At 36.8% G+C, this 16,644-nt stretch overlaps 1 protein-coding gene across 1 annotated transcript in view; it reads right to left on the bottom strand.

Annotated features, from left to right (window-relative positions):
• Positions 1-16,644, bottom strand: part of DENND5A (DENN domain containing 5A) — a 73,956-nt gene that overhangs the window by 4,426 nt on the left and 52,886 nt on the right. The window contains 8 exon segments of the mRNA XM_029285636.1: positions 33-246; positions 1,146-1,269; positions 2,869-2,951; positions 4,800-4,981; positions 6,087-6,205; positions 7,893-8,038; positions 9,417-9,538; positions 13,342-13,470. Coding sequence (XP_029141469.1) covers positions 33-246; positions 1,146-1,269; positions 2,869-2,951; positions 4,800-4,981; positions 6,087-6,205; positions 7,893-8,038; positions 9,417-9,538; positions 13,342-13,470 — 1,119 coding nt within the window.

Below are 16,644 nucleotides of genomic sequence, written 5' to 3'. Positions count from 1 at the left end.
CTGACCAACAGAATAAGGAAACAAAATAATTAGGAAAACATTATAGTATAGACAAAGCAATAGCCATAGAGTCATACCTAGCTCCAAGGCAAACTAACATCTGAAATTTGCCATCTTTCCCAATGTTTCTAGGAGTGTTGTTGATGGCTGTTACAAAGCGACAAAAACTCCTAGCTCTTTTCTGCCAGTTTTCTTCTGGGACCAGTTCATTCTGATCAAGAGCTTCATAAAATCCTTGTGCTTTCTCTGAAGGTAGACATAGAACAAAAAACGGTCATCTAACCATATCAGATTGTAACTGAATTATTTTTGTGTTTTTAAATACAAACATACTGTACCAATTTTACTCTAATCACCTAATATCTATGGAGCACAGATAGTCCTCGACTTACAACCACAACTGAGCCCAAAGTTTCTGTTGCTAAAAGACATTGTTGAATTTTGCCCCATTTTATGACCTTTCTTGCTACAGTTGTTAAGTGAATCACTGCAGTTGTTAAGTGAATCTGGCTTCCTCACTGACTTTACTTGCCAGAAGGTAAGTAAAAGGGGATCACATGATCCTTGCAAAAGGGGATCACATGACCCCAGGACACTGCAACTGTCATAAATATGAGTCAGTTGCCAAATGTCTGAATTTGGATCATGGACCATGGGGATGCTGCAACAGTCATGTGAAAAACGGTCATAAGTCACTTTTTTCAGTGCCATAACTTCAACGATCACTAAATGAACTGTTTCAAGCTGAGAATTACCTGTAATATACCATTGTTTTCAACTTTCTTATAATGAGTATTAGTAGAGAATGTATATAATATATAAAAAAGCAAATATCACTACACTTTCAAATTTAAAATTTGACATTCAGACAATTGATAAAATAAATCTCATATTTTGTTTAGTGCTCCTAGTACCAAATATTATTTGACTACTTTCTTACGTATTGCCTTGTCTCTCTTCAAATATTATCCAGAATAATTGCTTCATTTCATTTTCTTATATTAAGAATGGGTGTTACTAGTTATTTCTAGTACTAAATAGTGTTTATTGCAATAACAAATAATTCAGATTATCCATGAGGCTCATTTAAGAAAACAAAGTAGATATCATAGGATTATATCTCCAAGTGGGTGTTCCGTACTTACCTAGAAAATCCCAAATAAAAACATTTTTGAAGAGCCTAGGAGATTTAAATCCATGCTGAAACACTTGCTCTAGAGCTGAAACAAGTCCACCTTCTCCACAAAGCAAAAGTGTTAAACTTCCTCTCTGCCAATGGAAAATCAAACAAACAAATGCTTTATTTTAAAGTTGTTTATATATCTGTCTAACCATAAACTACTACAGCCTGTGATAATTAACACTATACATATTTGCCATGATACGCATATTTCATATTGATTCCACCTATTATATTAAAAAGGTTCAGGAGTAAGGCTACAACAGAAATTGGAAATTTTTAATACAGATTACATTTATTTATAAGGTAGCCAAATGAGAACTACAGAATGAGTAACACACTAGAACAGAGATAGATAATCTATAACTTATATATAGCAACAGCCCTTTTACTGAAATCAGGTGGAGATCCCCAGATTGCATCAGCAAGAAAACAATCAACTTGTGCCATACAATGCAAAGAAAGGACAATATAGGCAGAACACTAGCAGGCACTTGAAACTGCAGGGAGAATAGTGGACAACTTCTGTTTGTTATGGATGCCTATGCTACTGGGTACCTGCAACAGTATGTAGGAAACACCTTAGAGACGAGAGAAGAAATGTTGCCTAAGGAATGGTCAGATATGAGATGGTATAGTCCAGTGATGGCGAACCTTTTAGAGACCGAGTGCTCAAACTGCAACCCAAAACCCACTTACGTATCGTTGGGTGCCAGGTGGGCGTGGCCCATTGGGTGGGCGAGTCTGCGGTGATAACAGCAGACTGGATGGGACTAAAAGGTTCAATCAATCAATTCCAACTTTGCGAGATCTTTTTTTTCCCTGTGAGAAGTTGAAATTGATTGATTGAATCTTTTGTTTTTTTGCACACGGCAGTGGAGGCCTAAAGCAAAAAGGTTTTATAAAACCCAGCTGAAGGCCTAGGACTGGGGTGACGGCCACAGAGAGGGCTCTGCGTGCCACCATAGGTTCGCCACCACGAGTATAGTCTGCAACTGGATAGAGGGTCGAGCAAGAAGCTCAAAAGGAATCCTCCCTAGCTTCTCAGACTGTAAAAAAGATGGTGGGAATTTGTACTTTAGACTTGCCAGAGTCTGTTAATGTAGCCTTACAATAAAGTAGAATTAGTTCATTTGGTCATGTTTCCTGTGTGGCCTGGAAGACTAGGCCTGCAAAGGCTGAAGTACCACAGGATATGTCTACTACTACAAAATAGGGAAAAGAGTAAAAAACCTCAGAGGAAAATGTATTCAGTGTACGAAAATTAGGGAAAGTTATTGGTGATCCAAATTCACACAAATCAAATTACAAAACTACTTCTCATTCCCACAGTGTAGTTTACCTGCCCCTTTTTATCAGATAACAACAATTCATCAAATTTGTATGCTGCCTGATTCCCAGTGACTCTGACCGGCTCATAACAATCAAAGGAATTACAGTAAAAGATAAATTAGATGTAAATTTATATTTCCCCTCTGCTAATACTGATCAAATGAACCTAATTACAGCTTCCAAACATGCTTGAAAGTCCTAATAAAAACTGCCACAGTATGAAATTATATACAATATTATGTATTTGATAATCCATACCATTACATTAATTAGCAATTATATTAGTCAATTCTAGGCAGATATCAATCAAAGAAGAAATGATCAATCCCCATTATTGCTATGTATAATAAACTTACCTCTTTCTCTGGCTTGTGGAAATGTTTGACAATTCCATTTACTGCTTCACCAATAGATTCTTGTATCTGACCTGTATTTAATTCTGTGCAAAAGGGAATATATATATATATATTTTAAAAACCTAATCTGATGTCTAGTTTATACACAGACAAGTCAAGTCCTTTTAAAAGTAAGAATGGAGAACATATTCTCTTTTATAGCACTTTTTTCAAGAGTTACAGTGTCGCATACCACAAATAATAATTCTATAATAAAAATAAACAGCATAAAATTATGTTATAAAATATATTGAGCTATCTAGATAATAAGGTTAGAAAATTAATTTTGTAGCTTTGAATCACAGGTCCAAAGAGGGCACCTTAATCTCAATAATAAGTCACTGCAGGAAGTGATATATTCCCAGCAAATGACTGACAAGTTGCTTGAACACATCCACTGATAGGAAGCTGTCCAGCTTGCTGGATAATTGGTTCTCCTATAAATCTTTTCTTCCTGTTAGGAAGTTTGTTTCCACCACCACCCCAACACTAAATACAATCTCTTTCCTATTACTTATGCCTTATGCTGTGCAGTAATATAGAAGAGATGATGGTCTTTTTGTATCTTTTAAATAGGTGAAGAATACTATTCTATCCTCTCTGTCTTCTTATGTTTAAACATTCTCAGTTTTTTTAATCACTCCTGTAGGATTTAACTTCTAGTAAAGGACTTGGTACACTGTATGGTGGCTGATCAATGCAGACCAGCAGAACGGAATGACTTCTCATGATGTAGAAATTACACTTCTATCAATGGGGCCTAAAACTACAGTTGTCTTTTTTTTTGGTCTTTTTTTGCAGTCAGATCACATTGTAGATTCTGATTCAGTTTGTGATCAATAACAATATACTTGTGCATTCTGCAGTTGTCTCTAGTAAATTAGAAACATAATTTTTCAGTACTGTTGTAAGTTCAAATGGTTGCTAAACAGGACTGTCATTAACAAGGACTACCAGTATATACTTGTTTGTGTGCATACAAAGTTAAAGCATCAAGTTGCCCATATATGTTACTATCAGCCTTCCCAAGCAAACCAGACAGGACTGGATGCATCTCCTTGATATTGGTGTTGTAACAATGTGGCTGCCAGATGGTATTCTTTGAAGCCATTCTCAAAATCCCTCTCTTTGGAAGAGAATAGGAGATTTGCAAGATTGATGTCAGCCCTTCCAGGTAAACCAGACAGGAAACAAGACTAGATGAACCAATTCTACTTTATTGTAGAGCTACATTAACAGAATCTTGCAAATCTGAAGGCATAAACTTCCCAATATCATTTTAAGTGCTTCATCCATTAGAATGGATCCTTCCTAAATGTCTTTCTCTGGCCATTAAGCCACTGGGAGCTCCTGCCTCTTGTCTGTTTGATCCTAAGCAGCATCACTTCCCCTCTTTCCCAAATATCATTTACAATTCTATTATAGTTATAAAGCTATAAAGTTATAGGAAAATTGGTACTTGGCAAATGATGTTAATAGCTACACTCAACAGGCTGAGTGCAATCTTCATAAATTAAACAAGAAAATCTCTAACAGGTTTTTAAAATATGCAGCTTGTAACCATTAATGTTTTTAGCTTTATATTACAGATTTAATCAATAAACATTGTCTTTCTTTCCTCAGTCAGTAGATGAACCAATGTATAGTTCAATTGCAACAATATTTATGAACTCTCATGCATATTTGAGATAATAACCAATTATATTGTGTGATTTAGTTTTAATAGTATGAATTTTGGAATTATTTACAACTGATAATTACAGAGAACATATTAGCAGTTTTGAGAACAGACCAGTGGGTCATACAACTAAGTGTTATAATACTGAGTTTCCCTGAGTATTCTATGCCATTTTTCAGGTAGCTCATTCATAACTACAATCCACCCAGCTTACTTGGCTTGTTGTTAGGTGATATGGTGACAAATCTTCTGATCATGCTGGGGGATTGCTGTAATGGAGGCGTTCTGCACTGTCTTTCATCTACCTCAGTATGAGATGTCAGCAATTCACCCACTAAAATCCTTTCTAAGCTGCCATCATCTACACCTTTTCCAAGCCATCTTCCACATGGAAACCTGACGGAAAAAAAATAAAGAAAAGAAAGTACTGTAGGGTCATTGTGCTCATATTATACTTTTAAAAAGACAGCACACAACAGACTTGATTTTGCTCTGTAAGGTGAGTATACTTCATTGTAAATATTTCCAGTTACTGTATAACTGAGCCAGCAGAATAGTGTTCATGTACTTGAGAATAGACCAGGGGTCTGCAACCTTGACAACTTTAAGACTTGTGGACTTCAGCTCCCTGAATTATGGGAGCTGAAGTCCACAAGTCTTAAAGTTGTCAAGGTTGCAGACCCCTGGAATAGACCATTCTTGGGATATTGAGAGCTACAACTGACCATCTTGAGTTTTTGAAAGATCACTAAAGGCTATTTGATGATGCAATGTTTCCTCTGGAAGAGGCATACCTGATTTTCCCCCCCCAGCTCTTTTGTGGGGGAGGTAAGAAGCAGAAGATGGAGAATTTCCAGAAGGAATCTTTAACTTAGACCACACACTCAGCAATAAGCTTTAATTGATCTACTATAATTTGACTATTCTGTTGCTATATTTTGGCAATGCAGTTTTAGAATAACGGGGGTTTCAAATAAACTGCTGGGAACCATTGGGTTGCCCACCTCTGATGTAACTGTTTCTGTCTCACAGGAACACACAGCCTACCTTCTGGAAATAAAAAAAAAAGATGAAGATTGTGGATTTAAACATACAAATATTTGGAATGGACTGCAGATGCGGTGTACAGTAGCACAATTTAGGCTGTCAAATACTGATTAAAAAAATCAGAATGTGTATAGGCTCCATTCTTCCATTAGATTCCAATTTATGCAGAAGTCAATGCATATTTTTTGTATGAGCATGAAACTAATAGAAAGTTACTATAAATAGATAAAAGATTATCTATTATATGTGAAGTAGAAAATTCCAAATAAATCTACTTGCAACATTTGCAAATTCAGCTAGTAAAAAGTTATTATGATTGATACATCCTTCTTTGGAACAGTTACAGAAACAAGCAAATGAGGCAATCATATTTACTGTAGTACAAATTAGTTTACTCAAGAATTCAATAATTCAAATACTATTTGTACAATGCATAAATTGAAAGGAACCTTACTTGTAAGTGTGACCCGTCACTTCATTTCTGACCATAACATATTCCACTAGCCACTTGGCATACAATCCAGAATTATCGTGTCCTATTTGTACCGTAGTAAGTTTTCCCAAATTCTGACACTAAAAATTAGAAAACATAAAATATATTGGGTAAAAAAAAAACAAATAGAGAAAACAAGTTGCCTTTATTAATGTACATTAGAAGAGGGAAGATATAACAGGACTTTAGGCAGATATTGGAGATGCACATAGACAAAGAATTGAGTTAAAGTTTCAAAGTCAATTCTGTTTTGCTCTGCAACTGGAAAGCAACAGAAATGCAAGGAAGAGAAGGCAACTGACACTCTCAGAAGAAGCTTGGAATTTTAACTAAGGTTAAAAAGACAATAGGATAATTGCCATTTTCTTCAAGATGATTCAGTAATTGTTGTTGATGGGATCCTCTCTGTCTGAAGGAACAGGTCCACAACTTGGGAACATATGGCTGTTGCAGGAACATCAGAAGAAAGCCATGAGCAGAGAACGCATGTTCAGCATTGGCTAATCTGCCAGCTGCACCCGTTTCTTGACTATGAAGCTATGGCAACATTTATGTATGTCCTGAACACCACTCTAACATGCTCTATATGAGATTGCCTTTGAAATGACCCAGAATTTGCAGGTGGCACACATTGCAATGGTCGGGATATTAATGGCTAATAATTAGTACTGGTATGTTCTCTGCTTACTGCCCAAGCTACCGATTAGTTTCCAAGTCCAAACAAAATTCTTTATTATTTAAAAAGCTCTATGTGAACAAACTCCGGGTTACCTTAGGGACTGTCCCCTTCAAGTGGACACTGATGACACATGCATTGTAAAAGGGAGGCTTTGCTCAGGGTCCTATTTCCATGAAAGATCAAAGGAGCATTGCAAGCAACACCCGCCTCCTTCTTTGTAACGCTAATCCTAGAGATGCACCAGGTACCCTCCTTGCTGATTTCCATAAATCATTGAAAGTTCTGTTTCATTAGACCAGGGGTAGGCAACCTTGGCTCTTTTATGACTCGTGGACTTGGCTCAGGAATTCTGGGAGTTGAAATCCATGAGTCATAAAAGAGCCAAGGTTGCCTACCTCTGCATTAGACCATCACTGACTACTTATTTATGATGGCAGATTTTTTGGTTTTGGATGTCCATCTTTTCCCCCTTTTTGTTCTGTGATAAATTTAATGATTTTTAACTTTGTAAAAACCTTGAATCTATTCTGTAAACCTGTTAATGTATTACTAAGGAAATTACTAAGGGTAAATGCTACTGTACATTTGAAAGAAACAATTTCAAAATCAGATAGTAGGAGAGCTTTCTCAAAACCTCAAATTAAATGTAGAAAAAGGAAACCTTACTCCTCTTTTAGTAACCTTTTTGTGATCATAATTGTCAGGGTTTGCTGGAATCCACAAAAGTAACTATTTTCAAAGGTCACTCTATTAAATTTACTCTCTCTCTCTCTCTCTCGTCCCCCTACCCCACAATGTCCATGCTTTTCTATTTTGTGTTCCTTTAACTTGGGATAGATACCCCATGGCTCTGGGATACCTGTAGTTTCAAGATATAAAGCTGCTGAGAATTTAAAGGCCAACTGTCAAAGGTGTGTAAGCTATTCCCTGTTTAAAAAAAATTAAAGGGCTCTTAGATAGCCTTGGCTACTTATTTTACATTATTGTAATGTAGCCCTTGATCATTGAAAATTATTTTTTGAAACAAAGCACAAGGCTTAGAGACTGAAAAGTTGCTTTCTTCTGTTCAACAACAACATGAGAGATACCTCAAATGTCATCTCCAGCATATTTCTTGGAACCTGCAGGATTCCTGTTTCACCCAATTCTCCTGAAATACACATCCATGGGTTGGCTGTAAACATTGAGCCACCAAGCTTTTTGCTAGGAACAATCAATATATGGTATGGAATCACTGTAAAAAAGAAAACACATATATACATCTGGGTAATTGTCTCCAAGAATATATGCAGGGGGAGCTTCACTGAACTTCTTCAGTAGAATCTCCTACTCCTGAAATGTATATTTCCCCAGTGAGAAACTCCCAGGTAAGAAACTTTCCCAGTGAGAATTTCCCTAGTTCATTTTGTCACAATTCATGCATTAATATATTACACTTTTTAATTTTATGTTTCAATTGAGTTCTTAAACGTCTGCTTAACTTTTATTGATTTATGTTCTGAAATATATCAGTTAAAAAAACTAAGTAGTAAGTGTAGAGGGTTATAGGCTTGCTGGGGATGGTTTTGAATAGCAACTTAGCAAATTGTGAAATACATACATATTCTTCTTAACTGAAATCTTTATAGATCATAAACAAGCTAAATAAGGTTTTGAGATGTGTGTAATAGTCATCCTACTTTTTAAATACTTTTTAACCTCCTGTATCAGCCCCATGAGCCAAATGAAAGAAAAAATGCCAGCAACAGCAAATGGTAAGTAAGATGGGAACAGATCTTACTTCCATCCCTTACACTATTTAAGTGTTTACTAAAATACCAGGTTTATACAAGCCAGTTACAATTGTGTTTAGCAAATTTACAGATATGTTTTTATTCTGTTTATAAATGAGGCAGCTTCAAAGCTCTTTTAAGAATCCCTGCTTCCAGGAAACCTATTTATATAAATACACTAACATCAAGGTACAAGCAGATAGCTACCCAAATATGCACATACAAATACCTGTCTCACAATTTATTTACAAACAGCCTTTTGAAAATTACTTTTCCAAAAACACACTCTATGTAAGACAACTACATGCCTTATAGCTACAGTATTGCATTCAGTGTCCTGTACAGTCAATTTTCATTTACATATCCTTAAGCATGTTTTTTCCTTTTTTCACTTCCCACACAAAGTCATGACTTTCTGGAACAAATTTTGAGGGTAAATGAATATTTGCATAGGGACAGAAATTGCTCTCTTTCCAGCTTACCAATGAAAATCAATTATAGTAGTTAAATATATTTTCTCTCACATCACAAAATAATATAATTATAGCCTCCCAGGCTTAAGAAATCCAGAGTTTAAAATTTGAATAATATGTTGGGATTAATATTGCTTTATGAATAATTGGCTTATATTTATTTTAAGATTTTACATAATTTTTAGAATCTGTATTTCTTGCATTTCATTTTCCTGACATTTCAGCTCTCTATAATGGCATACATATACAAGTCATATGAAAATAGTATTCCATGGATCTGACAAAGTGGAGTCTGAACTACAAGTGCTTACTATAGAAAATTAGGTACCACAAAGTAATTTTTCCAATAATAAAAGGTTATACTTACAAATTGTAGTAAAAACATTGGTGAAGCAGAAGTAATCTACAGCACTGAATGACAAGAGATGATAAAGAAACTGTTCTTTTTCATCATCGCAACGGAGGAAAGCATAGCGTTTGTAGAGTTTTCTGACAAAGAAAATAAACACTTTATAATTATAATAGGAGTTTCATTCTGAAGAATGCACTGGCAATAACTATTATAACCAATGGATTGCTGTTTTAGAGTCTTTTAGATTCTGTATGTGCTTTATATAAATTTCAACCCACTGTTTTGTATACCACTAACATTTCTTTTTAAGGGATGGAAACTATTTTAGAAATATGAAAAATGTGATCGTTGAAGGGTAAAAATCCAGATAAAGAAATAAAATGCTGAGAAATTTTGAACCATTAAATCTTTCAATCCTAGTTTACTCTTATCAGCAACTATTTGGAAAGTATAATGCAAGTGTATAAATGCTCTATTCAGATTTAAGAATTGTTGTGTTTAATGGAATTAACTCTAAAGGCATAAGATGTATAGATTGCCACTTCAAAAAAAATAGTAATTAATAGAACAAAGAAGTTAAAATTGATTTACTCTTTTGGCTAAGGACAATTAAATTTAGTCTCTATTACTTAAAAAGTATGGGAGAACAAAGTGCTGAAGATTAGTATACGGTATATTTATTTAGTGGATTTAAATACTGCCTTTACTCAGGAATTCAAAGTAGTATATTTAATGCTTCCTCTTCCTATTTTTCCCTAACATCAACAATCCCGTGAAATAGATTGGACTGAAAGAGCTAGCCCAAGGTCACTCACTGGGTTTTGTGGCTTACGGTGTCCAAGAAATTGAATCTTCAGGTTCCTAGTCCTAACCTTAAATATAATAATTTTTTTGCTCTGCCCTAATCAATATATCCCTTTCTGGAATATTTTCATTTTTAAAAAACAATTTTCTAATTAATCATTTTTCTTAGGTAAATCTCTATCTCAGAAAATAATTTCATTCCCTCCAAAACTAGAAAAAAGACATTAAAAAGATTTTTTCCAATATTTTTCAACATTTCCAAAACTATTATAAGTTGATTTAGGGAAAAAACATTAATAAGCTGACACATTTAGTGCCAGTATGAATTTTGCCTGGGTAGTATACGACAGAGGCAAAGGATGTTTGACAATAAATAAAATATTCAGAAAATGGTTCAACACTGAGCAACACAAGTATGTACGATAATTCTTTGTTGTTTAAATTATTTACAGATAAATGTATAAAGAATCGTTGCATATTAAATCTCTGCTTTGCCCACTTTAAGATATTAAAATGAGAGTTGCATAGATCAGGATAAAGTTGAATGCAGTGGGAATAGGTTACTAAAAGGTGTGCACGGTAAAAGAAGAGTTGGAACCAAGAATGAATGAGTGCTAAATGAATGTGGATTGAATACAAACTGAATCATAAGAAAGAAAGAAATCCATCAGAATAGAGTTGGAAGGGACCCTGGAGATCTTCTAGTCCAACCCCCTACTCAAGCAGGAGACCCTACAACATTTAGACCAGGAGCTGTCCATTCTGATCTGAAGGACAAATTGGAGTTGATATGGTCAGCCCACATCTGGCTTCACTGAACTTGGAGAAAGGGCTGTCCAAAGCCTTCACCCAGAGTAGGGGTGCCCAACTGGGTAACTTTAACATCTGTAGACTTCAACTCCCAGAATTCCCCAGCCGGCCATGTGATTCAGATTCTGAGTTTTTAATCCAAACTTCCTCATGGGGGGAGGGGGGAGGGAGGAGGAATGGCAGAATGAGAGGACGCCGAGCATCCAGAGGAAAAGGCCAGGTAATAACAATGAGGATGGGTGAAGTGGGAGGCTCATCTAACTAATCCAGAAAAAGCAGATTGGGTGGGGAGGGAGGGGCAGCTTCCAGGAAGTTGTAGACTGAGCAAACTCCTCCTCCAGGGCTACTGAAAACATGACAACAGATGTGTTCACAATCCCCAGGTATCATACTTGCATGAGAGGGATTTGCTTCTACTTAATAAGAACAGAGAGCCAGCTGTATGTTGTGGTTAAGGGATCAGGCGAGAAGCCAGGAGATCGTGAATTCTAGTCCTGCTTGGCATGAAGCCAGCTGGGTGACCTTGGGCCAGTCACCGTCACCCTGCCCTTGGAAGGAGGCAATGGTAATCCACTTCTGAAAAACATTGCCAGGAAAACTGCAGAGATTCATCCAGGCAGTCTCCAAGCATCAGACACGATGGAACAGAAGGAAAAAAAAGATTAAAAGAAGTCTGTTCCTTGACAACTTTTAGTTACAGGTAGTCCTTGATATATGACCACAATTGAACCCAAAATTTCCATTGCTAAGCGAAACAGTTTTGTCCCATTTTACGACCTTTCTTGCCACAACTGTTAAGTGAATCACTGCAGCTGTAAAGTCAGTAACACGGTTGTTAAGTGCCTTCCCCACTGACTTTGTTAGTCAGAAGGTGGCAAGAAGGGATTACACAACCCCAGGATGCAGTGACCGTCATAAATATGAACCAGTTGTCAAGCATCTGAATGTAAATCACATGATCATGGGATCGTAAGTGTGAAAAAAAGGTCAAGAGTCACTTTTTTTCAGTGTTGTTGTTACTTTGAACAGTTACTAAACAAAGGGCTGTAAGTCGAGGATTGCCTGTACCACACAGATCTCAACCGAGCTCTCACAGGAGCCGAGAGGGAAAAGAAGAACACCTACTTGAAGTGATTTGGTCATATATAGAAAATGAACATCAAGCTGCAAAACAAATACACGAAGGAAGGGAGAATGGACCAAAGAATGAGAAGATCAAGAAAGGCTGGATAGAATTAATGAAATTCTCATGAAGAGAGGTGAGAAATTTAAAGAAGAGAAGACAAAGTATGAAACAATGTAGGGATATGGTAGAAGAAAAGATGAATTGCAAGGTTAAATGATATACTGAATGGATTGGTGTAAGCCAGGGTTTCCCAACACCCGGTCTGTGGACCGGCACCGGTCTGCAGGATGCCAGCTAGCAGGCCACACAAACAAGAAAAGCTCCATCCTCAGGATGCAGGCAGTATTCAAAAGCACACCCCATCTGGTCTGTGGAAAAACCTTTCTCCATGGAACCGGTCCCTGGTGCCCCAAAACCTGGGGACCTCTGGTTTAAGCTATATTTAGCTTTATTTCTTTTTCTAACTCATGTCAGTTCATAGTAGCATAGAATTCAATTTTTGAGCTCATATCATAATTTGAAAATTATCTTCTTTCACAAATAACTAGGAAATTCATGCAGTATATATTTAATAATAATAATAATAATAATAATAATAATAATAATAATAATAATAATAATAATAATAATAATAATAATAATAATATTTGTAAGGGATCTTGGAGGTCATCTAGTCCAACCTCCTGCTCAGGCTGGAAACCCTATATCATTTCAGACAAATGGCTGTCCAGTTTCTTCTTAAAAACTTCCAGTGTTGGAGCATTCACAGCTTCTGGAGGCAGGTGGTTCCACTGGTTAATTGTTCTGTCAGGAAATTTCTCCTTAGTTCTAGGTTGTTTCTCTCCTTGGTTAGTTTCCATCCGTTGCTTCTGGTCCTGCCTTCAGGCGTTTTGGAGAATAGCTTGACTCCCTCTTCCTTGTGGCATCCCCTGAGATATTGGAAGACTGCTATCATGTCCCCCCTCGTCCTTCTCTTCATTAAACTAGACATACCCAATTCCAGCAACCATTCCTTATATGTTTTAGCCTCCAGTCCCCTGATTATCTTTGTTGCTCTTCTCTGTACTCTTTCTAGAGTCTCAACATCTTTTTACATCATATTTTTTACATATTAGTTATATTATGAGATATGATAAGTGATTTTAAAGGGAAACATGAATCGATTCATGTCCATTTAAGCAAATGATTGTTTCAACATACTTTGTGAGTTCATAATCAGAAAGAAGGTATTTCAGATGTCTGGAAAGTAATTTCTTTTCCATAGAGAGTCGAACCCAAGCTCTAGCTTTACCAACATCTGTTTTGATCTCACTTATATTCTGAATATGCCTGAAAAGCAAAGCAAAATAAATTATATTGTTATTATTGCCAAGCCTTTTACTGAGGAAGAGAAATAGATTCATTAATAATATAGTATCATCAAAGAAAATGTATTTTCTCTTTTAGCATAAGGATGAAATATGAAACGTATAGGCATAAAAGGAATACAAAAGATACATACAACAACAAACGCATACCAAGAAAAATATATACAGCTAAGGAAAAAAAAGGATTTTTTTTTGCACTTAAGTGACATGTAGATTTCCCAAATTCACCTGTAGATGCTGCTCACAAGCGGTCTTGCTTGATTAGCTCAGCTTTGAATTATGTGTTAGTAGATCTTTGAATTCATCTGCCCCACCAAACCCAGCATTTTCTGGAAGAAGCTTATCTAACTTCCAAACCCCTGAACTTCACAGTCTAATTATATTAAAAGATGGATTTTGATTTTTTTGGGTAGAATATTCTGTGAGATAGAATTGTGAATGCTACATGATAAGACAAGTTTTTAATATTGTAAATAAAATATGTTCTAGAAACTGTATAAATATTGTGTAATTTAGAAATTTTGTAGCTTCTACCTGGAAGTTCACACTGACATGATTAGAAAGCCTAGAAGTTAGAGAGAGAAAAAGAGTGTTCCTTCTTTAGATTAAAGTTTAGAATGGGATGTAATACTGATCCAGTGAAAACATATCCTTGTGTATTCCTGTACTCCAACATGGCCTGAGGGCAGATGCTGCTCACAAGCGGTCTTGCTTGATTAGCTCAGCTTTGAATTATGTGTTAGTAGATCTTTGAATTCATCTGCCTCACCAAACCCAGCAAATAAAGCCATAGTATGTGTTGTTTAATCTGGTAATTATTTTATTCTTGGGTCTCTTAAAGGTATACAAAATCAAAATCTACATTTCATTGTCACACTGAGGTTGACTACTTCATATATTGTTAATGGGAGTGAGAAGATGAACGCCAATGGTTCCATTTCTGAGTCTTAGCCTGATATGTTAACAAAAGCTTGGGGACTTCCGGTGGCAGGCGACCTCGTCGGACGCAGCTGTTGCTGCCTCCCGCCTGTTTCTGCGTAAAAGCCGTTTTGACAGCTAGCATCAGCTGTCAAACGGCTTGATACCCTTCCCCTGGGCATAAGGGGATAGGTGAGCTGCCCGGGGTAGGAGTTGAGTTCCCGAGTCGTCCCATGTGGACGATGTAGGTGAGAACTCCTCCGGAGCCCCGCGGTTTCTCCACGATCCAGGACGCCTTCGCTTCGGCGAAGCTAGAAGCCGCCGCCACTGCTGCAACTTAAAGTGAACTGTGAGGTTTTTTTTGTAAGCAGACGAACCGACCCTGGAAGTTTGCTTCTTATCTTGGACTTTACTCTAACTTGGATAATAAGTTCTTCCCTATACTTGAGGTGGATTGAGGGAAAGTGAACTTAAAATGGCGATGGATTGATACTTTTCAGCAAGAAGTGAAAGTGATTTCCGGTCTGGAACTTTTGTTACTTTTAACTGGCGTATTACTTGCTTTGGCTGAACTGCTTATAAGACTTTTTTATAATTGGAAATTTATCGCCAATATGGCTTCGAGAAAAACCGTGCCTTCAACTTTAAAATCCACTACATCTCCGATGTCCCAGACACCGCAGCCAACTTCTAAAATTTCCCACCCGCCACCCCCGCCATCTTCTTCATCTCCACCGCCCTCTGGTAGAGAGCTGCAGGACTTGATGTCTGTAACTATTAAACAAATGACTGAGATGTTTCAAGCGATGGATGTTAAAATGCAAAATAGATTCGATCAAATAATACAACAACAACAGGATTTATCACAACAACAACAAGACCTATCACAGAAACATGAGGATTTTTGTTTGAATGTGGCAACTGCTTTCAAAGGTTTGGCTGACTATGTAGACGCGGTGGCAGAAAGGGTGGAGGAGAATGAAGAAAGAGCAGAAGCAAGTGACCATAGACTTGAACTTGTAGAGGAGAGTCTGGAAAATGTTAAGGCTGATGTGTTGATTGCCCAATTTCGTGATATGGAGTTTGCAATTCGGATCCGCGGGTTGGCTGAGGACCCAAAGGAGAATTTAAGACAAGTAATTTCAGACGCACTTAGGGATGCTTTGTCTTGTGGCCAGGAAATTTATTTGGAATTAGAGCGTGTTTTTAGGGTGAACTCTTGGATTGCTCGCCAAAGAAATTTGCCAAGAGATATAGTGGTTTATTTTACAAGAAAAGCGAGACGAAATGAAATAATGCAGCTCTTTTATCAACAAAGATTTAAGATCTTAAACCAAGACATCATCCTTTTAAAAGAAATCCCAGCGAAAATACTCAGAGCGCGCCGAGACTATGCCTTTCTTACACAGGAGCTTAAGAATAGACAAATAATTTTCAGATGGGACATACCGGTGGGCATAGTTGTAACATTGGCTGGTAAACGCTATAGACTTAACTCGATTAAGAAAGCTAAGGATTTTATGGCGTCTGTTTTGCAAGCAGAATGCCCACCTACATCTCAAAGGATCGACGCAGCTGAGCAAATGATTGTGGATTTCCCTTCTGCTCCCGTTCAGGATGTAGAAGGGAGTTTAAAAGTTGATGGGAAGGAACAGAGAATCACGCGTGCAGCCCATAGACGCAAGGAGAAGGAAAGACAGATGACAGCCCGCCCTACAGCTGATAGCCCTACAGCTGACTGTGCGTTACCTGCTATTTCTGAGCCAGTAGGTGGCGCTCGACCTAAGGTTTTTGTTAAGTCTTATGCATCAAGTATCATCAGTGGATTGAAACCTGCCAATGTGTAAGCTTATATCTTGGAATGTGGGTGGACTTAATGTTCCCCATAAAAGACGTAAGGTTTTTCATTATCTACGACATTTTAATAATGACATTACATGTTTACAAGAGACTCACATTGTGGCTAAAGATCAAAAATTATTATTGAACTCTAAGCTTGGAGATTTGTTTGTTGCATCTGCCTTAAAAAAAAGAGCTGGGGTTGCAATATATATTAAAAGACACCTTTCACCTATCTTAAAAGAAGTTGATAAAGAAGGAAGATTTTTATTTGTGGAAATAAATCTAAATGGAAGAAAGTGTTTAATAATAGGGGTTTATGCCCCTAACCAACTTTCAGCCCAAAAACAATTTTATAGACAATTACATCAGAAAATTG

The sequence above is a fragment of the Protobothrops mucrosquamatus genome, unplaced genomic scaffold (genome assembly GCF_001527695.2).
Source record: "Protobothrops mucrosquamatus isolate PMUCROS unplaced genomic scaffold, P.Mucros_1.0 scaffold1977, whole genome shotgun sequence".
NCBI classification, from domain to species: Eukaryota; Metazoa; Chordata; class Lepidosauria; order Squamata; family Viperidae; genus Protobothrops; species Protobothrops mucrosquamatus.
The sequence above is the reverse complement of the archived record's forward strand: the minus strand, read 5'-3'. Positions and strand labels throughout refer to the sequence as shown.